At 56.2% G+C, this 24,435-nt stretch overlaps 1 protein-coding gene across 2 annotated transcripts; it reads right to left on the bottom strand.

Moving 5' to 3' along the window:
• Positions 1–1,609: 1,609 nt before the first annotated feature.
• LEMD2 (LEM domain nuclear envelope protein 2) lies at positions 1,610–23,100 on the bottom strand. Of its 2 annotated transcripts, none has more exons than XM_045543511.1 (9): positions 22,308–23,100; positions 20,562–20,602; positions 18,223–18,298; positions 14,836–14,912; positions 13,889–13,968; positions 12,029–12,174; positions 10,918–11,019; positions 10,738–10,840; positions 1,610–5,066 (listed from the first exon to the last, which is right to left on the bottom strand). In XM_045543511.1, the coding sequence occupies exons 1-9, from the start codon at positions 23,053–23,055 to the stop codon at positions 5,036–5,038; spliced, it is 1,404 nt and encodes a 467-aa protein (XP_045399467.1). In that variant the 5' UTR covers positions 23,056–23,100; the 3' UTR covers positions 1,610–5,035. The 2 variants fall into 2 exon arrangements, with proteins under 2 accessions (XP_045399467.1, XP_045399466.1); XM_045543510.1 differs by lacking the exon at positions 1,610–5,066 and adding an exon at positions 5,902–7,462.
• Positions 23,101–24,435: the final 1,335 nt, after the last annotated feature.

Genomic DNA, 24,435 nt, shown 5'->3' on the forward strand with positions numbered 1-24,435 from the left:
TGTCCTGGGACTGCCGCGTGGCCTCCCTCCACTGCTAAACCTGCACAGCGCAGCGCCTGAACGTGCGGCCCAGCTTCTCTGCGGGGGAGCCAGCGGGACGGCCTGGCAGGAGGACTCCTGCTTGCCTGCGCACCTGCCCTGCCCCGCTTCTCTGATCCTTCTCTTCAGGGGACCGCGGCAGGGGGAGCCAGCTCGGAAAGACGCAGCTTCAGCCCCTCACTACAGCGCCTGCCGGACACTGCCCTGCTCTCTGCACCAAGGCTTAGCAGAGCCAAAAACCCAGGACCTGGACAGAACTTCCAGAGTTTTCTAGCCTATTCCGCAGCATCCCAGCACTGGATGTAGGAGTGTCGCGGACCCAGGCGTGCCCCACGCCTCCCCTGCTGTGATGCGCTGTGGCCCTCCCCCCAGGGAAGATGGCAGCAGCTAGTGACCTGGATCGGCGAGCGCGGGCAGGCCGAGGCTGCAGTAGCGCACCCCCAGATTCCCCGCGGCACATGCCAGCACAGGGGGGTTTCTTGCTCATGCCGCACGTTGCAGGGCGGCTGGGGACTGTGGGGCCCGGGCTGAGGGGCAGCCCCGGCAGCACCACACATGGCAGAGGAAAAGAGCAGGCACGGAGAATGAGTTCTTGCTGATTCCATCTCACAGTGCTGTGTGTCACTTCCATGCACATGTCATTGGCTAAAGCAAGTCCTATTGCTGTGCCTGATTTCAAAGGGCGTGGCGGAAAGATCTAACCTTTCCTTGTGCCAGGAATTTTGGTAAATGGCCTCAGCGACTGCTCTGCACATCAGTTGTTCCTACCCCTCAGGGCCACCCAGGCTCCCAGGACACCTCTTGGGCACTCGATCTGAGTCCAGTGTGGAATGTCCCTCCACTGCCACCTGGGACCCGCGTGCCCGGGTTTGGCCTGGGCTCTCTCCGTCTGGTCGCAGCGCTGCACCCTGCCTTTGGGAATCGCTCCTCCCCCGCACCGCTGTGATTCTGACCAGCCATGAGCACCGACCGTCCTGTGCCCTGACCCAGGGGAGGCACAGGGCTCCGTCCTGACCCCACAGTGCTCCAGCCCCAGGCACTGGCCTAGCGGTGGGTCCTGGCTCACTCCGAGTCCTCCCCTTCTCTCCTCCCTCGGAGGTGTGTCCGCTGGAGGAGCCCTCTAGGAAACGTGGCCCTTAGGCAGCCCCGATGCCTCCCCTGCCCTGCCTCGCCGAGCCGGTGCATCCACCCCGTGCTGCGAGTGTCTGAGCTGCTTCTCTTACTTTCAACCGAACAGCGCCGAGCACTGCGCATGCCTGGCGGTCCCGTGCATTCACCCTGAAACTTAGTGTCTTCCTGGGAAAAAATTCCATCGAACTAGACACACACACACACACACACACACACACACACACAAGTGCGTGTAAAACTGGTGAAACCTCAGAAAGGCCTGTACCCGAGTTGATAGGATTGTATCAAAGTCAATTTCCTGGTTGTGACAGTGTGCTGTGGTGACGCGGGATATTATTAGGGGCAGCTGGGTGAAGGGAGCACGAAAACCCTCTGTACCATCTTCCCATCAGCTTGTGAGTCTTAAACTATTTCAAATTAAAAAGTTGCACTAACAATATAAAGTTAGTGGCTTAAGACAATGATAACCACTGTTTATTTGCTCGTGACTCTACCATTTGGGCAGGGCTTGGTGGGGACAGATTATCTGTTCACACGGCGCGGCTGGGGCTGTCGCAAGGTGGCTTCACTCACACATCTGGCGTGTCAGCTGGGATGCCTGGAACAGCTGGGGCTGGCCAGGCGTCTCTCCCCACACGGCCTCCCCAGCAGGGCAGCTGGCCTCTGGCTGTGGCGGCCTCGGCCCCAGAGGGAGGAAGTGGAGGCAACAAGGCCTCTCGATGCCTCGGGGGCAACTAGCCAGCGCCATGTTCCATTGGCCGAGGCAGTCACGGGCCGCCCTGACCCAGGGGAGAAGAAAGACTCCACCCTTTGCTGAGAGGAGTGGCGAGGACATGCAGGTCTTCAGCTCACTGTCATTGCCAAGTGTGTCGGAGGCTTCTGGGTTCGCCATCCTGGATCTAGTCCAACTTCTTCCCTTGGGATGAGGAGGTGGGGGCTGGAGAGGGGAAGAGGACCAGCCACACGGAGAGGGCCACGGATTTAGGGGCAGAGCTGGGCTCCCAGCCAGGGCTCGTTCACCCTCACCCCGTCAGAGCCCTGGCTCTGCAGGCAGGGCCACCTCACCAGCCTGGCATTGCTGCTGGGTTCTGTTTTGCACACACTGGTGTTTGCAATCAAAAAGTTCAGCGGTCCTTCCAGTGTGCTTAAATTAGTTCCGATGAAAACCAAATCATTTCATTTGCAGAGAAGGGCTTAATTGCAAGGGGAGCGAGGCAAAGGGAATTCTGCTGGCTGTTTTCATTGAAAGAAATTACTGTACTTTCCCGTCTCCTTCCGAAACAGAAGCAGCTTAGAAATTGGGCCGGAATCACCAGGGTCACCTCCTCTACCCTTTCTCCTCAGAGCCGGCGGTTCCACTCCTGCCCTGTCCTGAGACCCTGCCCAGGACTACTGCCGCTCACCTCCCTGGCCCGGGCAGCACTTTTGCGGTTGGCAAAGGGCTGTCCACACCTGGAGTCTCCCTTCACCCTGCGATGTGAAGACGATCGCCCTCGACTTCATGGACGGACCTCAGCGAAGAACCGGACTATGCCCTTGGCAGGAGAATCATCCCAGCCCTTTCCTTAGAGATCAGGTTAAATCTGCCCCAAGCTCTCACGCGCCAGGGCTGGTGAGAAATCACACTTCGGGGGGCTGCCCGACCAGCGTCTTACACAAATCCTGGGTGTGTCTGGTTTGGTGCCTGGTCGAGGGGAGGCCCTGGCCCCTAGACCGTCTTCTCTGCAGCTTCCTCCGTCACACGGGGCTGGGCGCTGGGCAGATCCTCAGGGCCCTGCCAGGTGTCCCACTCGAGGAAACATCGTAAACACAGCTGCTGCTGTCCCACGTCTCCGGCCAACCTGAGAGCCCTGCCCCAACTCAGTTCCGCCTGGTCCCCTCTGTGGCCAGAATGAAGGTTGTTTTCCTGGGCTGGGGACGTGGACCCTTCAGGGAGATGACCTGCAGGGAGAGGTGGGTGCTGCCAGGCAGTGAGGAGTGCTGGGGCCCATGGCAGATGGGAGAGGGTCCCTCGGGTCACTCAGATTGAGAAAAGAAAAAACAAGGAACAAAACCAGCCTGAACAGAGACCTTAGAAACGAGTGCCAGGCTCTCCTGGGATGGTGGTTTCCCTTTATCTATCTCTTGACTATTTATTGAGTGCCTGCTGTGTGCCTGGCACTGTTCTATGCTGGGGACAGCACTGAATGAGAATGGGAGTCAAGGTTCACGCCCTCGAGGCACTGGCAGGCGAGTGGGGGTGGAGGGACAACAGGAATGAGTAAAACATGTAGTGTGTGGGGTGTCAGGAGAGCGGGGGAGAGCAGGGGGGCGCTGGGCCCCAGAGGGCATGCGGGGTGGGGGTGCAGTCACAACTTCAGACAGGGCACCAGACCTGAAGGACAGGAGGGAGGGCGCCCATGGAGCTCTGGGGGAACGCAGGGCAGGCAGGCCGCAAGTGCAAAGGCCCTGAGGCAGGAGTGGGGCGGTGAGGGCAGGAGGGCAAGGGGCGTGGGCCCAGCAGAGCGGCAGCAGAAGGGCGGCCACAGGGTGGTGGTGGTGGGGGGTGAGATCCTGGCCTTCCTCTGGAATGAAGTTGTTTATTCAGGCAAATTACGGGAGCAGCATGAGTCTGAGAGCAGCCCCCTCCTTCCTTCGGGGAAGTGGAGCGTGCGAGGCGGAGGCAAGGCTCTGGAGCCAGGTGGCCTGGGTTCTGACGCTGGCTCCTCTCCTGACTCCCCCACATAGAGGGGATGACAGTGGCACCTACAGCATGAGGCCAGGGCTGTTCTGAGGAGTCCTCAAGCCGCAGCGCACTAGGAGGGAGTAATGATGCTGTCACGCGTGGGCTGATTTTACCATTTAATGCCTGCCCTGGATACAGGGTAAAGAGATTTGCCCGAGGCCCCAGGCGCTGAAGGGCAGAGCTGTCCTGAGGATGCTGAGCCCGTGCCTCCAGCCCTCCGGCACAGCCCCACCCCTGGGAAGGCCTGGGGGCACCAGGTGGCACAGTGCCCAGGGGTCCGGCCACCCCAGTGGTCACTCTGCCCTTCTCCTCCCTGGCACATCTCCTGTCTCTAGTGCTTTCTCTGGGGACAGCGTGGAGGGGCTGGCCTGGCTGCCCAGGGCGACTGTTTGGGAACAGTTGGGTGACTTGCCGTGGAACTGCTCCCCTGCCCCTCCCCTCTGGGGGAGGCCGACAGGATGACGGATTTGAGTCCACGCACCTGCCTCAACAAAGGCTTTCTTTTTGAGGCTCAAAGTCAATGGTGTATTAATTAAGGGGAGCAGCTGCTACCGCAGTTCTTATGAGTCAGTGACAAACGGCCGTGTTTACCTTTTTCCTGAGTTGAGACTCTGGAAGGTGGCCTGGAGCGCCTGGGTGCATGTCCATGGCTGAGATTTGTGGGGTACAGCCTCTTCCTCCCTCACCCCCGAAGCTTCTTCAGCCGAGCCCATGGAGGCTGGGAGGGCTATTTGTCAGCGAGGAAAGACAAGTCTGCCACTTGGGGAGTGCTCAGAAGGGATTTGGGCAGAACAACTGGAACTTAACAACAGCTCCAGCCCCAGGATGGCGCGGGCCCCTCCCTGGACAAGCCCCGCCACCCCCTGCTGTCTCTTGTGAAATAAGAGCTACTTAAAAGTGAGACTTGGCCCTTCAAGGCAGGGAGGCTGCAGGGCCTGATCTGAGCCGGCTGCAGCGGGGCTGAGGACGAGGCTGAGGACGCACCTTTGAGCTGAGGACGCACCTTTGAGCCGGCCTCTGTGTTCCAGAAAGGAAGGAGCGGGGCTGGCGGGGGCCTTTTGTTATTTGGTTTATTTTGATCTCTCTCCTGCTCTCCAAGCAGCTTCACAGAAATAGAGCCGCACCAGCTCCCTTCTGAGCTCAAGACGAAGCGTGGCCGAGGGAAGTTCCGCTGTGGAACAGAAAGGGAAAGATGGGCTCATTTCCCGCCCCCCACCCCCACCCCGAGTTGTTTCCGGGTCCTTTGCTGGACTGTGGACCCAGCTGTCTGAGGAGCTGGTGCTCGCTGTGGACAAGAAAGGCCACAAATGGGCAATGCAACCCCATGGGGCACAGCAGGGTTCACTGATCTTTGGGCCCCTGAAAAAGGAGGGCCCAGGCTGGGTGTTGGCGCTGTCCCAAATGCCTGCAGGGCAGGGCCGGCACTGGTGGGCAGGGCGGGGGCCTGAGGCACACGGGGCAAACCCTGCCTAGTCCTGCTGGGCCCTGCACATGGGTGGCCCCGAAAGCCACCAGGCTGCACAGGTGGGTGGTGGGTGGTCTCCTCAGCGGTTGGGACCCAGGGGAGACAGGATGTCTGTCTCCTTAAGGGACACAGCTGCTGGGAAGCGCCACCAAACTTTGCTCTTTCTTCCTCCGCCTCTGGGAGCTGGTGCTGAGCCCTCCAGGGGACTCTGTGGCCGCGGTGGGAGCCAGAAATGGAGCTGAAGGAAAAAGGCCCCATTGGCTCCCACTTCCAGCCACCCCTCGGGGCCAGGCAGATACCCTGCGAGTCGCAATCCTCACAGCCACCCTGCAGGCCAGGGTCATCACGCCGTGTCACAAACGTGGAAACTGAGGCTCTGGGGACTGGTCACTGAGCAGTGGAGGCCCAGACGTCTGGAGGAGCCACGGGGCCCTTGTCCTGCTCAGCCCTCTCCCCGAGCCGGGGCTGAAGGACTCCGCACACCGCCGTTCCTTAGATGTTGCTTTGGGGGAAGGGAAAGGACCACGGACGAGAAACCATCCATTTTTAATAAATAGTTTATTCATCCAGCAGTTTCAACCCTGATACTGGAGCCCGTCGTGGTGTTTCTTCCTATTCTGGCCGGAGCCTGACTGGAGGACGCGGCCTCACCGCGGGCGGCACTCGGACTCCAGCCCCGCGGATCGCGCCTCCGCCGACATCAGAGGAAATGAGAGTATTGCTCAAGTGAGGGAGACTGGAGCTTTATTACGGAGACAAAAAATATCAGTAAGACCAGAGAGGGGTGGCCAATGTCTTCCGGAGGCAGCCACGGCACCTCCTGTGTTTGTTCCTCCTCTCCCGCCTGCTGCAGATGAGGACATACGGGGAGAGGCTGGCCAGAGCGGCTTCTCACTTAACTAATAAGGCCCCGCCGCGGTGTTTCTGGAGCCTTCCTCCCGCCAGGCCAGGCGGGCTGGGCAGAGCCAGCGCAGAGCCGGCGGGAGGGCTGGCGGTCTGCGGCAGCGCCGTGTGGCCAGCAGGGGGCAGCGTGCGGCCACCGCGCCTCGCCCGCCCCGGAGCCGCAGCAGCGGGTGGCACAGAGACCGTCGCTGTGCTCAGTTCTGGTTAAACAGCCCCGGGTGGGGAGGCTGTGTCACAGTAAAACAAGGTGATCTTCGCACACGGGAAGCGCGAGGCTCCAGCTGACGCGGGACCCCAAGGTCCTGGAATGCGCGTCTCGGCCTGATGCGATGCCCGGCTGGCTGCAGGTCCTGTCTAAAGTCGCCCCCTGGGTGTGAAGCACCACTGCAGAGGGCCCACCCTGGCCCTGGAGCCGGACCCTTCCCTCTGCTCTCAGCCTTCCGGGAAGCCATGCCAACAGCTGCTCCTCCTGACCTGAGGGCCCCTCGTCAGGGCCTGGTGTTTCTAGACAGTTCCCCTACAGTCACTCATTCTAATTTCTAGCATCCTCCCCCTTCAGGATAAAGAGGCGCATCCAGCCAGAGGCCAGGCTCACCCCTGAGCTCCCAGGTAACGCCCCCTGAAGGCACATGGACCGAGCTGCTCCTGTCCCCCAACCCCAGGCCCTGCCCCACCTCCCGGGCCCAGCGGACTGGCCGAGCGGGCAAGCCCCGGCGCGTGCACCCACCCTCACGTGGCTCTGCTGGGTCTGACAGCTGCTGCTCTTTTGTCTTTTCTATTCATGAAAAACAAACCCTTCTCCCCTTTGCCAGCAAAACGGGGCAGAGGATGGGCCCTCACCCCTGGCTTCTCCCCTCCACCCTCAAAGGAAGCCCACGCTGCCTAACTAGCTGAGCTCCTCTAGAGTCTTACAGAGAGAAACCTTTGGAACTGTGTCGGGAGGAGGATAAAAAGTCAAGGCAAGTGTGAATTCAGCACCGGCAGGTCTTGTGACCCTCTTGTGCCCCTGGAGGGGACAGGCTGACTGGAAACAGGTGTCTGTCCAGGCTTATCGCTCGGAGTCGGAGAAGGAGGAGGGCTTAGTCCATCTCCACACCAGCATGTCTTCTCCGGCCACGCGGTGGGACTCGGTCTGGATCCGGGACTCGTTGGAGGCCAGGAACTCCACGGCGCGGTCCCAGACCCGCTTCATGCGCCTCCTGCAGTGAGAGGGGTGGGCTCAGCAGGCCAGTGGCACCCTCGCCAGCTCCGCCTGGCACCGCTGAGAGGCGAGCTGGCCCACGGACGCCCTTCTACAAAGGAGACAAATGTCCAAGCTCCAGCACGGAACTTATCTAGGGGAGGAAAAGCTGTCAGGTACTAAATGACAACTGCAGAGCAGAGCAATGTCTTGGGCCACGGAGAGATGATCCCTCACCCACTCTGCTCCAAAAGCATTCAAGTAAAGGGAGCTGCAAGGGGCCGAGGTGTCAGGAGCACCCCAGTCCCCAGCGAGAAGGGCCGTGCTGGGCGGGCCCCACCCCCAGTGCGGCTGCACCGTAATGCTCCGTGGGTGCTCATGAAGGAGAGGCCGCCGGCCGAGTCCTGGCTCCACAACACCACAGGGCATGGGGATGGGCTGAGCATCGGACCCAGAGGCCAAGACGGGGGAGCCACTTGAGGGAACCGGAGCTACCAGAGAGGCCCTTCCAGTGGCCAGAGTCTCTGCTCCACTGGGTCCCTAGGGCCTGCACCCCTCAGACAGCCCCCTCCTCACCCTTCCCTCCTTTCAGACTAGACAGGAAGGTTCCAAGGCTTCTGGGGAGGGCCGCTGTGACCCTCTCTCTTTGACGAGCCTGGTCACAGAGACCTCAGCCTTCTCTCAGCACCGTAGAGCCCGTGACGCCGCGTGTGGAGAGAGAGCGAACGCGAGTGTGTGTGGGAGAAGAGGCACCGGGGAGGACAAACAGAGGTGGCGGTGAGTCAGGAGGCAGGGTGGGGGTGTAGGGGCTTTCCTCCCCTGGGTCAGGCCCTGCCACCAACCAAACCCCACGGCCTATTCAGCAGCCCCCACTTGGCTGGTCTGGCCCAGGCCATACTCCCTGGAGACTGAGCTCCGAGGACAAGGATGCCCACACCTCAGGCTGGTGCCCTGAGGCAGGAGCACTGGGTGGGCGGCGCCTCACCCCAGCCCCAGGCTGCCCACCGAGAAGCCCACCGACAGGGATGCGCGAGCCAGCCCAGGGCCAGCTGCTCCAGGCAGCCCCCCGACCTTCTCCCCGCACACGCTCTTCACATCTCCCTCAGCCTTCCACAGGCAGGCCCTCCACCGCTGCCAGCCCCGACGATCCAGCCCACGTCTCCTTACGTGTCGCGTGGCCTGGGCTGACTGGGTGCCTTGGGGGATGAGTCGAGACTGACTCACGACAGGCTCGGACCCTGCAGGGTGGCCACCTGAGCACAGCTCTGGCGTCTACGCTAGAGCACAGGAGCTCAGGGCGAGTGTCCCTGGCTGTGGGCAAGCTTCGATGCCACCTCACACTCTTGATTTAAGTGAACGTGTGCTGGAGACATCGTTTAAGCCCAAGTAATAACAGCTACCCTTGCATGGGCACTCACGTGCTAGGCACTGACTCAGTGAGCTTCGAGGTCACCTCCCCAACACCCATCCCCCCTTCCTTTAGCACTTGTCACTCACTACCTGACATTACATATTTTCCTTAGCACTTGTCATCTGTCACTTTCCCTAGAACAAATGGCCCACTTTCCCTAGAAAACAGTGCCCACTTTCCCTAGAACAAATGGTCTGGCTGGACAGGGATTAGAGCTTCCTCCACTCCCTGCTGTCTCCTTGTGACCCAGGACAGTACCTGGCCTGGAGCAGGTGCTCAAGGAACATTTGCTGAGTGAATGAATGAATGAATGAATGACAGCTCTCTTCAACACAGTCCTCGGCAAGGCAGCAGTTTCCTGTGTTTGGGATGAGGCAACTGTGGCTCAGAGAGGTTGAGTGGGTTGCTTAGGTCATGACTCCCGTCAGGGCCAGGAATTAGGTGGGAGTCTGAGCACGTCCAGTGGCCTCCCCTGGGCTGGAGGGCTGTGTGACTGCCTCCTGCTGGGGACCAGCACGCGCCCTACACTGCTGTCAGTCTGCGCTAAGCTTCTTGCCTACCACCTTTGCACGGGGTGGGTGGGCATGAAAGTTACCAAGCACCTTCATGTTTAAAATAGAACCTTAAATGATCTCTTCTTCTGCTTCCTCTTGGGCTGCAAAGAAGGGGGTGATGTTGACAGTACAGCCTGGTGGCAGGAGCCCAGAAATGCCACTAGCCATGGGACTCTGAGCACGTTCCTTAACCTCTCTGTGCCTCAGTTGCCTCATCTGCAAAATGACGGCTGTGGGTGAGGACCAAGCGAGTAAGTTTGTACCTACGGAGAGCTCCAAGCAGTGCCCAGCTCCCAGCGAGCACTCAGCAAGAGTGAGCTCTTAGCACTATCTGAAGATGACAGCATCTGGCCAGAGACCACAGCTAGGTCTGCTACGGAAGGACCACAGTCTGAGCCAGCACTGTGATGGGCCCCGCTGGCTGCCTCCTGGGACTCTGCCCCTCCCCACCCGAGCCTGGTTTTATCAGGACCATAGCCCCAACTCCAGAAATCAGTGTGCAAGGTGCCCTCGCAGTTGTGCATGACAACGCCCAGCCACTGCTTCCCACTAAGCCCTGTGCCCTGGCAGCTGACCCCACTCACCACTGTGAAACTTTACTTTCAATTACATGCACACGCTTGAGTGTGAGCATATATGTGCAGGAACTGGACTATTATATTGTAGATAGTATATGTTTCAGACTATGGGTCACAGTTGAAAACTTTAAAAATCTCTTCTTCCTTGCCAGTGATTGATTCACAAATAGGCAAGTAACCAACTCTGGCCAACAGAGCCTCCAGGAGCGTGCCACTGGAGGCTACCAGGAAAGTTCTCTCTTGCTTGTGAGACAGCAACAGGAAGCCCACTCTCCCCTGCTGGCTGAGACAAGGTAGACACTGCTCCAGCTGTTGGCCACTATCTCGTGACCATGAGAATCACAAGAGAAATGGAGCCAGAGATCTGACAGTTGTGTGCCTGGAGCCCACACCACTCTGGACTTCCACGTATGGAAACACAACAGATCCTTCATCACTCAAGCTACTGAGGAAGGAGGACTCTATAACTTGCAGCCTAAAGCATCCCGATTGGTGTCACCACTGGCAGCACTATCCGTACAGAGGAGAGGGCCACGCTTTCACACGTCTTGTCTAGCTCATTCTGCTGTGAGAGCTGAGCACGCTGAGGAGCCACAGGAGGTGTGAACAGTGCCCTGATTTGTGCCCTTGGGGGCTGAGCTGCCCTCTACTGACAACCGCCAGGAGGCTCTGGGCTTCCTTCTGTGGAGCTCGAGGTCGGTGGGGCCAGACCTCACCCCACGCCCAGCAGCCCCAGCCAGGGAGGACTCACCGGCTCTGTGGAGGGATGAGGGTGTCGCGCACGTGCAGGATGCCCACGTACGGGTAGCGCTCCATGTCCTGCTCCCAGTCCACGTAATGGTCCTGGACCACATCTGCAGGAGAGAGCACGCTGTTTAGGGCAAGGACCTTCTGGCAGGTGTCAGGCAGCCCTTGTGCCTGGGCCACGCACCTATAATCTTCTTCACCATCTCATACATGGCTTGTTCCTCCTCTTCCAACTTCCTCCACCGGTATCTCAGGAGAATCAGGAGCCCCCACAGAAAAGCCAAGCCTGCGAGGGAACAAAACACCGTTAACCCCTCACATCTCCTTTGGCTGTCAGACACTCAGTGGCTCTCACTATGGGCAAGACACTGCTGGAGGCTGCAGGGCATCTGCCAATGTGCTCTGAGTGCCTACTGTGTGCCAGGCACAGGGCTGGCATGCAGGAAACAAAGGACGCAGAAATGCAGAGGGAGGACAGGCTGTGAAGTGATCATCCTCCTCCCACCGGCTGTCACCACAGAGGCAACCCCAGCCGTCCAGATCTGGGCTCCTCCCAACCTCATTCCAGGGCTTTCATCCCCTCCCTTGTGAACCAGAACACAGTGTTTCATACATATATACATGTGGGGCCCTTTGTATTCCGAGATGCTGCTGCCGATAATGATTTCTATGCCTGACTGCGTGGGGGAGGGAGCTGTGCACATCGAGGTCTGTGATTTGGAGCTCGGGCCATCTCTGGAGAGCCTGCGGTTTCTGTGACTTGGCCTTTCGCCTTCAGAGACACCCTGAGGTCTCTGCTCAAAGGCAGCCCCTGATGTCAGGAGATAGGACCTGTGCTCTCCTCTTCAGCCCAGCACCCTGGGTCCTTCTTGCTTTCATCAGGTATCTGTAACTCTCCAGGAGATGTTTACATTTTTCAGGAAGTAAAATTAGGCCAGGCCCCCACTGTGCCTCCTGCCTGGAGCCAGTCTGCATACTGGGATCCCCGCAGAGCCGCCCCAAGGGGCGATGCCTGGCTCTTGCCCAGGCCAGGTCCCTCTCAGGGAAGCTGACGGTCCCCTGCTCTGATTCAAGGACATTTTCTAGTTATCCTCCTGCTCCTGCCACCAATCTCCAAAGGTAAAGACAACCCAGGGCAGAGGCTGGCTTGTTCATCTCCTCTGTTTTATTAGGCAGACCTCAGGTTCACCAGACAGAAATGAACCATCCGGGCCTGGAATTTCTATAGCTCATCACTCATGCCCAGGAGTGCGCCTGACTGCACGGAAGGGGAGGGAAGGCAGCTGAGGACTTACACCAGAAGAAGATGAGCACGTTGGTGACAGCAGTGAGCAGGGCGCGGCTCAGGCGGCAGCCAACACCCATACGGGGACGGGCAGATTCCAGGCAGACCACCTTGTCCACAGTCGTCACCAATTCAGACTGGTCTTCCCCTTTCAACCTGTAACAGGACATGGGGCTCTAACATGCTGAAAAGCCCTGAGGAGCTGCAGTCTGAGGCCCACTTCAAATAGGAGCAGGCGAACGAAGGAGAGGCCTCGAGACCTCTACTTGCTTATGGAATAGGCTTGGTATCCTGGTTGCGCTCTTTCCAGAAATTTCCCACGTTGGCTACTTAGAAAGAATAAAGCTCTAAAGACGGCAGCAGGCTTGAACCCCTACTGATAAAGTGACGTCCCCCTCTGTCAGGTCTTTGACAGCCTCTCTCAGCGTGCAGAAGATTAAACTGTAAATTGGTTTCCCACCTCCCAGCATAGAGAAATGGAAATGTTTACTGAATCACTAGCTTTGCAATTGCGTGGCAAGAAATGAAAGGCAGAATCCGGGAGGTTGCCTTTTTCCTCCGTGACGAGGAGGCACATAAGCTGTTTAAGCGTAAAGATCACGGGGCATCCGGGAGGTTCACAGGGAATGAAAACTACCAGGCTCTCGAGGCCAGGCCCCTGCCACAGCGCCTCCATCCTGGTCCCCGCAGCAAGGCAGTGTCAGGACCTGTGGGGACGCTGATGCCTGAGCCTTCCTCCAGCTAGGTGACCCAGGGCACAGTGTCATGCTCTGGAAGCCGTGTGCTGGAATGGCTGGCATCAGAAGTGTCCTGATTTGGATTTCTCCCGACCCACTTTAGCACTGGCCATCCGAGGCTCGGCCGCCCCCAGGCAGCCTGCCCCCACAGGAAAAGGTGAGTGTCATCACTCCTCTGTGTTAGCAGCTTCGGTGAGCACTGCTGAGGATCACATCCGTATTCTCCCCGCCTTTTCTAACACAGGAAAATCACTCAGCCACTCAGGGCAGCTTTTTTTTTTAAGCCAACGAATTTTAATCGTGCCACGCATCCAGTTATCAAGCTTTAGGTTGAGCTGCCCGAGGGGCTTCTGCTGGATGCACTGCTGATGGAATTAGTAATTTGGGTGGATTAGAGAGGAAGAGAACAAAACCCTGGAGTGTGTTTTAATATCAAGTGCTGTAACCTGAACAGAGAGCCTGACAAACACCACCGAGAGCTGGGGAGGGAAGGGGGAGGGGCTGTGTGACGCCTGCTCTTCAGCAGGGACAGGTCTCTCGGACAGGTCTCTAGGGACTGCCGGGGCTGCCGGCTGGTATGCCCCACGCCCTGGGCTGAGCAGTAGACGGGCTTTTCAGCCTTGTGAAAGGACCTGCCATCTCTACTACAGTGCTCACCGGCTGACAAAATGAGGCGGCAACTGCCTGGTCAGAATAAAAATCCAGTATTTCCTTATGCAATTTCCAAACTGAGTAAAACCAACATATAGAATCATTTCCTCTGCAAATGAAAACTAGCACCGGAGGAGAGGAAATACAGAAAAATGCCTTCTCCAGCAAAGCAGGCGAGGTCAGTGAATTGCAAAGGCACAGGCTGAGTTTCTCGAGACAAGATTTAGCTGGAACACGAGGTGAACAGGCTAACACCTGGATTTTGTGTCGCATCTTGAAACCCCCCTTTCCACTGCATTCCAAATGCTTCCTCCTTCTGTTGCCCCGCTGCAAACCTAGCCCACACGACTCAGCTGGGAGGCCCGGCCTCCGACTGCAGACCTGAGACACCTCTGTCAGAGCACAGGTGTCAGCTGCACCGGAACGATGGCCGCGAGTGCCCATGCTGTGCTGCCCTCTGGTGCCGCCTTGCCCACACTCACCAGATGCCCACGTCCTTGTTACTGCTCAGTATCCAGGTCAGAGCAGCTTCAAACTTGGCAGAGGAGCTGCTGGTCACATTCTGTGGGAGGGCGCGGGAGAAGATTAGGTCTGCGTCTGGGCGGAGCAGCTGGGACAACATTATTCTGTTGCTGGATTAAGGAAGCCCTCGCCCGTGTCCTCCACATCCCCAAAGGTCCGTTCCGCTAAATGCACAGCAAACTGGCAGGAAGGGAATCTGGGCTTGATGAAAGCCAAGGAAGAGGCTGTAACCGGAGAAGGTGGTGCGGAAGCACACGAGGGCAAACAATGTGGGTCTGAGGAGGCCAAAGGAGTATAATTTCCTCAAGGACTGAAGCTTTAGGCTGGAGAGCTGGTGGTTAATCTTGGGGCAAAATGAAAAAGAGCGTTGGGGTTGGGGATGGAGGGCCCAGCCACCAGTCCCAGCTATGTGGCCTCAGGCAAGTCCTTGACTCTCTCTAGGCCTCAGTTTTCTCATCTGTGAAATGAAAATTGAACTAGATGACCCGTAAGGTTCTTGCCAGCTCCAAAGTTCCATAATTCCACCCCACAGTATCAAATGGACCGAGCAGTCTGCATGGCAATCAGAAGGGGAAAGAATGGACACGTTAAACATGAACCCTGAATGCTGCTGAGAGAAGGGAAGTGAACCATGGAAGGAGCAAGCACGGGGCCCCCCTGTGGAAGGGGCTAAAGCTAAAGCGTGAACCCCACCTGCCCACACGGCAGGCCCGACTCGGCACAGCCACCACCATGGCCGCCTTAACTTAAGGTAGCCCAACACTCCACTAAGTTTAAAGAAAAGGAAAAAAAAAAAGGCCACAAAGCAAACACAAAAGCAAAAGGAAAAAAAACCCTGTAGGGCTTGAAAGATCAATACGGAAGCACCAGGCTCTCCCGGGAAGGGATAAGCACCGGGCCTACTTACTGCTATGTATTCCTGGGCTTCCGTAACAGGAATGCATTTGCTTTTGAGCTTCTCTGGATTTCCACACTCAAAATTACCTAGAAGAAAAAGAACACATGTTCAAACACAAAGAAAAGGTAAAATCACTCTGAAACGGACTAAAACTGCAGCAAGAATCAAGCCATCAGCTCTGATAAGGAGATGTGGCTGGCGGCTCCCCGGCTTCTGTGGGGCATCTTCACTCCGCAGCAAGATCAAAAGCCACTTAGCTTGGATCGATTCCAGATCATTAAAACCTGACCTGCAAAGCAGTGCAGCGATTTGCATTAAATGACTAAAGAGCTGCCCAGTACCAAGGTCTCTTGGCAATTGATCCCTAAAAGGATCAGACAGATAGCTTCGGAAGATACCGGAATGGCACTATAAATAAACATGGCCTGGGAAAAAAGAAAGGCAGGGAGGCTGTGGGTACCACAGGGACAGTGACTCACAACACAGGCAGGCAGCCTGGAGCGCCGGGCCCATTGTTTTGAGGGGCGCTGTGGAGGAGGAGTGTATCTGTATGCTGTGAAGGGGGCCTCAGCATGGCATGCCAGGGGACAGCTCCCTCTGAGCAACCTGGGAGGACGGTGCCCATAGGATGGAGCTGGGAGCCTCCTCTTCGTCCTGCCGGCCCCGCAGGCCCAGCCCAAGGGGCACTTCCTCTGGGAAGCCCCCAGCCCATGGAGGCCTCTCACTTGGCCAGATCACTCCAGACTTGGTGGCCTGTCACAGCCCTCGACTCTCCATCACGTGCCGTGGTTTACCTGCCACGTGCTGATTGCTGTGAGTCCACCAGACTCCTGAGATCAGGGATAGCACAGGGCTGGGCACACACAACGTCATTAACACTCATGCATGGCCTGACTGCCCTCAACCTGGCACGGCTATTCTCTGCGCGGGCATGCGCATGTGTGTGTGTGTGCATGCATGCGTGTGTGTGTGTGCACGCACGCGTGTGTGCATGTGTGCACACATGTATGTGTGTGCGTGTGTGTATGCATGCATGTGTGTGCGTGCATGTGCGTGTGTGTGTGTGCATGTGTGTGTGTGTGTGCACACACATGTGTGTGTGTGTGTGCGCGCGCGCATGCTGGGGAGGAGGAATCAGATGAAGGTGATATTAAACAATCTGGGGAATGCACTGAAGCCTGTCCCTCTACCTCCAACAAAGCCAAATCCTCCTCCTTCAAAGTTGATCATGACCCTCTGGGCTCCCCAAGAGGATGCTTCTAGCATCCTCCTGCCCCTGCCTGGACTATGCCTGCCCTAGCTGGGCCTGCCTGGACCACCTCGACGGCCTCCTATTTGGTTTCTTCCTGTCCCCTTTCCAATCCATTTGTTTTCTCAATAAAGTTTTAAAATGATTCTACTTAAATGACACTGTGCCACTCAAGCTACTGCCACATTTGCCTTCCTGGCACCGGGCTCTCAGCACATCACTTCCCTGATGCTCACTGCCTGCCGGATCAAGCTTAACACCACAGCTGTCCCCGGCAGGGCCCGACCAGCATCTCCAAACTTCATTCCCTCTGTTTCTCCTTCCCCCATGAAGCTGGTGTTTCCCATCCCTGACCTGTAATTGTCTCCTTTTCGGCTTTCCCCTTCCCACCCCGCACATAACCAGTCCTATCCGGGCTTCCTGGCCTGGCAGATGCTGCCTCCCCTGCTCCAGCTAAAAGGCATTAGGCCTCCCAGAACGTCTCGCCTCTCGGTTCTTATCTAATTGCATCTTAATCACCCAGTGGTCAGGGAGGGAGGTGGTCTCTTCTACTGGACCCCAAGCAGAGTCATCTCACATCCTACAAGGGCCAGCACAGTGCCCAGCCCGTAGCTGATCCAAAACAGGGGGTGAAGGGTGATGGGGTGAAGGGAGCGTGGCCTTTCAGAAAGCGCACACTCCTGTCTCAGTGAGACCTGGACCTTTAGGGCTGCCCCCCACCAGGCTTGCCAGAGGGCAACACGTGCCAGGGCCCTCGATGGCGTACGCCAGGACCGCACATGGAGGGTGGGAGGGAGAAGTATCTACCAGGACCTAGTTTTGAGCAAAGCTTCTCAACTTTAGGGTACACACAAATCCCCTGGGGATCTCGTTAAAATACAGACTCTGTCAATGGGTTTGGGATAGGACCTGAGAGTCTGTTTCCAATAAGCTCCCACGTGATGCTGTTGCTATTGGTCCTAGGACCACAACTGAGATGCAAAGGTGTGGAACACCCTCTAAGGCCAGTATTTACATCCCAGACACCTGAGAACAGAGGAATTCCCACGACGACTGTGACACTGCAAGCAGTGGCCCCAGCTTCTGCTTCTCCTCCAAGTGCTCACGGATGCCCCCCTGACCATCTCCAATCTCCCACCTTCAAGACGGAGGAGGTAGGAGAGCTGATGCCCACGAGACTGACCCTGATGACTGAGGGCCCTGTACAAGTCCACTCAACTGTCACTTCCCAGTGAAACCTCAGACAAGGTTTCGCAAGCCTAAGACCTGCCCTCTGACGGCAGAGGTGAGGGGCACCCCTCGAACATTTGTTAAGACTGAACCACTCTGTCTGGTTCTTGTGCCAAGTATATTTAACACAAGGCACAAGCCCTAGACATTTACCTATGTTAGCAGCAAGTGATTTTGAGAGCCTGCTAGATGCTGGGGTGGGGGAGGACACAATAATGTAGGTGATCTATCTGGCCTTAAAAAACGAGTTCACCACATCAAACAGTAGAGGACCCTTCTGCATTAGTTTTCAGCAGGCATTTTGTGGGGGTGCTGAGAATGCCCTCCCCTAGAAGACAGCACTGACTTTCATTTTGTAGAGAAAAGACAGACCCAAGATCACTTGGTCAGATGGGGAGACAGAGGCCCTGAGAGGATCAGGGACTTGTCCAATACCCTGCAGCCAGATGGGGAGATCAGGACCAGGGCCCCCCACGCAGACCACCTGCTGCCTGCCTCTCCCCCAGCCGGCCGACTGTCCGGTTCAGGGGGGCTCTCCAGGGCAGTGGACACAGACTCTCACAAGACCTGGGGCCTGGCCCTTTCCAGGGCTAACATGGACCCCAAAGCATCAGGTGGTGGGCATCCCCAAGAAAAGCGAACATCTGCTGAAATGCCCGTGCACATGCCAGGATCCTGGAATCCTTAAACAGGAACAAGAACCAAGTATGTTTTGTCCGAACACAAGGCCTATCAAGGATGTCTGAGTGGGGAGGTGAGAAGGCTAGGTTCGGCTTTTGAATATGTGTTTAGGGAGACAACCAGGGAATGTCTCAGCTGCCTGCCAGCCACCCGCCCTAACCAATCAGCCTGACTGGTCGGGGCAGCAGCCCACACCTTGCTCAAGCGGAATCTCAGGACTTCTGCCACCTACTCACCAGCTTGGATGGCCAGGAAGTTGTACAGTTCATGCAGCAGCTCCAGCAAGGCCGCCTTCTGCTTGGCCTGGCAGAACTGAAAAGGCACAGGACAGCCAGTCAGCAAGGGGAGCGGGGAGGTCTGTCCACTTCTACCTCTCCAGCCATACTGTCAGGTACTGCGCAGCAAGGAACATTTTATACTTTTAAGAAACAGAAAGAAATTCTGCAATGTGCTGGCCTAGGGCGCAAGATGATAAATACCAAGCTAGCTGCCTGAGAAGGACACTGCAGAAGTGGAGGCAGAGCCGAACTAAGGGGCTGCATCCCAGGGGCTCCCTGCCTGTGCCCCGCAGCCCCCTGGAATAAAGGCCAGGAGGAGGGCTGTGGGGCAGAGGTGATGTGGTTGGAGGTTGAATGCAATCGCCCAGCTTCCTTGGAGGGAAGAGCAACCGCTGTCGGAGCTTACAGAGCTTGGAGGGGACAGCACAGCATGTCAGTGGCTGCTGTCTTGTCTCCCCCTTTAGATACAACCTCGGGGCCCTCATCTGGATGAGGACTGTGGAGAGGATTCAGTGCGAGCTCACACACAAACCACTCAGCATAGGCTAATGCCACCTAAAGGAAACAGGAGGACAGAAGGTACCAGATAAGGAGACAGCCCAATTAAGACAATACACCCACTCCCAGCCTGGCCCCACGTTTTCAGCAGGACAAAGGCAGAAAGGAAAAAACACAAAGTGTCACAGTCTTCAATGGCTAAAAAGGGAAAGAACACATATCTGAAACTCAAATGCCCGTCTGGGTTCTCCGTGAGCCTGGAGCTACATAAAAAATGAGACATTCTGCAGGAGCCTCACCAAAGCCAAGAAGCACATCCCAACCTGCTGCTCCGTACATGCCAAGGGCACCAGGAAATCTCAGCCTAACAAGCCTATGCTGAGACGGCCCGGACCCTGCTTCTGCTCTGATGCAGGCTTGAATGGTTATACATATCAAATATCTGTGCATGAAGCCTGCCTGGCAGGTGCCGGACGCCGTCTGCTCACTGAGCACATCTTTGGCGAGGACCTGAGGATGCCTGTCGGGGCTCACTCAAGTGGGGCGTGAGTGTGTCCAGCTCTGAGGAGGGCCAAGGAGCAAATGCATCATCATTCACCTGTGAGTCCGATACATTCAAAGATGTGAAGGACCCAGGAACAGAAACCAGGGAACCCTTTTCTAATTAAAAGACAAACTAACAGCACCAGAGAAGTCTTACAGAAAGCTATCTTTTCCTGTTTTTGTTTTCAGTCTTCAAAATTCTAGTTTCCCCTCTGGCTGCTTATGTTTCTGGGCTACTTCCTCTAAGCATCAACTGCAGTTTTTATGATGGAAGGCAGATTAGGCTTATTATGGATCTGTTTTTACAAAACAATTGGGAAGCAAAGACATTAGGTGGATGAATGCAATAAATGGCTATAATAAAACACCCCCAGCCATGACACACCAGGATCTGGTTATCTGCGCCAGGACGCCCCTTCATGAGCCTGGGTAAGAGTCAACGCAGGGGTGTCCAGATAACCATGCATCTTTTCTCTCCGGTCCCTGGGCTACCAGAGATGTTAACTAAGGGCTCAGGAGGCCTGGCATTGCACACTTAATAATCAGACTACTAAGTCATGCCCTCTGGCAGCACAAGACTTCTGGTAGGATTTATGACCTGAGAATTTACTGCCTCGTATCTTCTCCGGACTATCACCAGTGCCAGCACCCTAGCTCCGACCAATGCTGCTTTCATGATTCATGAATAGGTGGGACTGCTTGCCTTCCCCAAATATTATTTATAGGGAATGTCAGAGCTTCACAAAACAAATATAAACATGGACTAAGAGAGCTAATTCTACTTAAGATGTGTTTCAAATAAACTCCTATGATGTTTCCAATCAGAACACTATTTTCAGAGCCACAGACGTAGCACCGAAGAGGAGAATGTGGAATTGAGAACCTGGCCTCCTGATGCTTAAAAACCATCAGCCCTTCCGATGCAAGGGAGCTTGAGAGGTCCTTCAGCAACAACCCACTGCATCCCCCTAGACTGACTCAGGCAGAAGATCAAAGTCCCCAATGCTACAATTGATGGGAGAGCTTCCGCAACATGCCCAGGGGTTGGATCTGGGAGCTCAGTTTTCTACATTTTAAGCACTCCTTCACTGTCACAGTTGAGTCTGACACAAACATCACAGAACACAACATGATTCTGGTACATTATAGGAAGCATTCCCTGAAAAATGATCCTGTTCTTTCTGGGGAAGTTTACCTCCTAATGGAGGCTAATATCCTCAGGAGGAATAATAAAAGCCAGAGAAACTCAAACTCACCTCGTCTGTTTTTTCCTCACAGTCCACTGGCAATAATTTCACTGAGATCAAGAAAAGAAACACAGAGGAAATTAAAAGTGTGGGTTGAGGAAAAGAATACAGAGACCACTCTCAAAATTCAGGGGGAATAAAACATTACCGACCCAAGGGTAGGGATTAGAAACATGTCATCTAAATAGGTAGTTTTAAAATGTAGATGGTAAAATGTAAGGATTGCTAAATCCTGGATTAGGAATTAAGATAGCTGGGGCCTTATTCCAGCTGAAAATGATTAGTCAAAGGTTCTTGGGCAACTCAACCACTCTGAACCTCCGTTCCCTCATCTGTAAAATGGGTTAAATAGGCCATCCCTTCTTAACTCAGGGAGTTAGGCTCTAACAAGACAACATATACAACAGTTTTGTAAACTGTAAACAGCAATATGTTAAACGGGAATAACATCATCATGGGAGGGGAACTCCACGTAACTCCCAGTGTATATCCCAGAGCTGTGTCTTAAAGCAACTCAGCAGTGAGTTCGAATGTGATACTGTTTGACGTCACCAATGCAGTTATAGTACCTACAGTACCATCACACTCCCAGGTCTGCTTAATTTCTCTACTAAGTCAACAAACTATCTACACAGTTGACAAACTGCTCTCATAGTGGAGAAATTGTTTGGTTGTCTGCACAAGACTGTAATCCTCATGCTCACAGACTTGTACATACCCAAATAACCATCTGCCACAACAGCTAAGACATAATTTAGCTTTTCCCTCTATTTTGGTTGTTCCTGCTAGGCATGGAAAGATGTGGCCTTGGCTCAGGTCTGGGAACAGTATTAATCACATTCGTGCTTTGCAAAGAATCTTAAAAGCCGGTGAACTACAGTGTCACTTTATGCCTAAATTTGTAATGAAATGATCTCTATGTTATTTTCTGCTCAACTAGAGCCCAGAGTTAATGGAGAAGCAAACTTCCCTTTTAGAAAACACACAGATCCTCAGCTATTCAGGAGACATACTATATCCTGCAGACCTCTCATTGGCACGTTTAATCATGTAACTAAGGACGGCTTAGTGGACAGAAGGACGGCTGGGAGCGTCCTTGAATCACAGACCCGCTCCTACGCTCCATGAGGATGCTGCAACGATAAATGCCTCCCATTGCTATCAGTTTAAACTCTTCAAAATGTTCTTAAACACCTGTCTATACTAGTAGGTAGGGCTAGTATATTCTCCTTTTGCAAATGAGGGCCCTGTGGTCCAAAGAAGTGGAGAGCGGCCTTTTTAGTGCTGCAGAGTGGGACTCCAACTAGACCCCATCTGTGGGCCAGTGAAATCTGGGGTGCTTTCAAATGGGCCCTAACGTGTGAGTGAGCAAAAGATCAAAAGGGAAGAACTGAAAAGGGACGGGTGGACCTGTTTGTTGGAGAGAGGAGTGGCTTTCTCACCAGAGAGAAAACCAGAGGCTGGGGGGAAAGAGACTGCAGATGGAGACTGTTCCCTGCTTGTGGGTGAAAGGGAGACATCAGGAGGGAGGGCTAGGACAGAAAAGGACAAAATGAAGCCAAAACTTATTACAGATGCAAGGGCCCTGGCCCTCTCTTCCCACAGCTGGAAGAAGGAAAGCGAAGGTCTGGAGGTGAGAAGACGGAGGCAGCTGACAAGGCCGGAGTGCGAGGCCTGGCGCCGAGAAGAATGAGTGGTTGTCCCGGCGGACACACGCGCCCCCAGGGCCCTCCCCTGCGCCGGCCCGGGACGTACTGTTGTCCTCTGCCTCCTGCGGCGCCGAGGGCTTGCCCATCTTCACCCAGAGGATGCCCAGGAACGCGAGCAGCAGCCCCAGGCTGGCCCAGAGCAGCAGCCTCGCCAGGCAGCGCTCCAGCCGCCGCCCCACCTCGGGCCGGGCCCGCGCCGCGCCAGCAGGGCCCGCTCGCGTCGCCCGCAGGCCCGGGCGCGGGTCGGGGCCGAGGGGGGCGGAGGGCGGCCGCGCCGGGGCCGGGGCCGGGGCCGGGGACGCGGCCCACCAGCGGCGGGCGGCGAGGCCCTGGCCCTGCACGGCCCTGTCGAGCGTCCGGGCGTCCTCGTCCTCCTCAGAGCTGCCCCGGACCGAGGCGCGGCGCCTGAGCGGCGCAGAGCGGGCGGAGTAGGCGAGGCCGCGGCTCCCCACCCAGGAAGCCGAGGAGGCCCCGAGGTCGCCGGAGGCCCCTGAGGTCGTGCAGGCCGAGCCGGAGGACGGCTGGGAGAGCCAGGGCTCCGCCCGCAGAGAGGCCGCCGCGGGCCGGGCGCGCAGCGGCGCCTCCTCGCGTAGCCGGGCCTCCTCCCGCAGCCGCTCCTCGCCCCGCGCCCGGGCCTCCTCCCGCAGCCGCTCCTCGTCACGCAGCCGGGCCTCGCCCCGCAGGCGGCGCAGCTTGTTGCGGTAGACATCTCGAGTGGTGTCGGTGATGGGTCCTGGCTGGAAGCCCAGGGCCTGCAGCTCCCGCCGCAGCTCCAGGTCCGACAGGCCGGCCATGGCCAGGACACCGCCCCCGCCCGCCCCCGGCGCGCACCGCACCCGGAACTGCTCCCTCCGGCTGCCGCGGCTGAGCGGGCGGGGCCCCGCGCCATGATGGGAAGGTCGGCAGGGGCCGCCATGATGGGAAGGTCTGCGCCTGGCAGACGGGGCAGCCATGTTGAGGAGGTCGGATTCGGTTTTTCAGGGTTGCCACTTTGTGGAGGTCGATATTACTTTTTTATTTTTAATCTTCTCCTCTTGCTCTGTTGCTGCCCAACCGAGTTGTATTTCCCGCGGCACAGAAGAGGCAATACACTGAGGCAGTCAGGGTTGCAATGGAGAAAGGGTTTAATTCTGGGGGCGCTAAACTGGGAGACGGGAGGAATTTTTCACATCTTCCTCCCCCAGAATTTGGAAGACAGGATTTTTAAAGATAGTTTGGTGGGCAAAGGATTAGGCAATTGGGTTTGTTAATTGGTTAGGTTCGGGGCAAAATTATAGAGGTGTAGAAACCATCTTGCATTGAGTCAGTTCTGGGTTGGGGTCACAATTCCAATTGAGTCAGTTTCTTGGGATGGGCTGCTGGTCGGGGTGGGTCAGCCAGTCCCCTGGAATGGGGGCCTGGAAGGTATCTCAGAAACTACCTTTAAGTTTCTAGAAGGTGATGCAGCAATTATAGAGAAGCAAACAAGGACGGTGGCCCATAATTATCAATATTTTTAGCTAGGCCGGTCCCTTTGCAGAGTGTTAGGCCCTTACTGTAGTTCTCGCCTTGCACTCCTTTGTTGATTTGTAAAGGGCGGTTTCAGTTCCACCCTTCCGCTTCCCTTCCTTAGACCAAGCAGTGTTTACTTCATAATCTTCTAGTGCAGTCCCTGGTGCTGCACAGTAAGCATTTAATAAAGTCGTGTTGATTTAATGGATGAAATACTTAATGATGAAAGACAAGCCACTGCCACATTGGGGAGATGCTATCCTCCTCCTCTCTCTCTGCTTGGGAACTGGTGTGTGATCAGGTTTTATTTGGGTGGTGGAATAGGCCCCAGTGTGCTCCGAGCCCTGTCCCTAACTTTGGGCTGGTTCACTCTGCGGACACTGAGCACCAAGTGGGGGTGGGCCCTGCCCTGGGACAGAAACTGGCCCCCAAGGAGCTCCCGCCTGCAGGGGACACCACATCCACTGTGGAGGCAGAAGAACCAAAGGTGTGCGGTTGAGGCTTCTTGGAGGAGGCTGTGTGACTCCTGCACAGTGGAATTTTCATAAGGAGAGATGGGTAGGGGAAGACTCCAGAGACCCACAGTCTTGCCATCCCTTGTGGTTTAGGAGGTGGGCTTTGGGGCCAGACAGTTTGATTTCAAATCCCAACACCACAGCTATTAGATGTGCAAGCATATCCAA

Source organism: Lemur catta, chromosome 2 (genome assembly GCF_020740605.2).
Source record: "Lemur catta isolate mLemCat1 chromosome 2, mLemCat1.pri, whole genome shotgun sequence".
NCBI lineage: Eukaryota > Metazoa > Chordata > Mammalia > Primates > Lemuridae > Lemur > Lemur catta.

Bases quoted from the DNA above. Each gene is read 5' to 3' on its own strand.
- LEMD2 (XM_045543510.1), bottom strand. From the start codon at position 23,055: ATGGCCGGCCTGTCGGACCTGGAGCTGCGGCGGGAGCTGCAGGCCCTG. The intron at 11,020-12,028 runs GTAAGTCCTCAG...GTTCCCTCGCAG, and splicing joins CGTGCTCATCTTCTTCTGGT to GCTTGGCTTTTCTGTGGGGG. The intron at 7,463-10,737 runs GTGAGTCCTCCC...CTCTCACTGCAG, and splicing joins CTCATCCCTCCACAGAGCCG to GAGGCGCATGAAGCGGGTCT.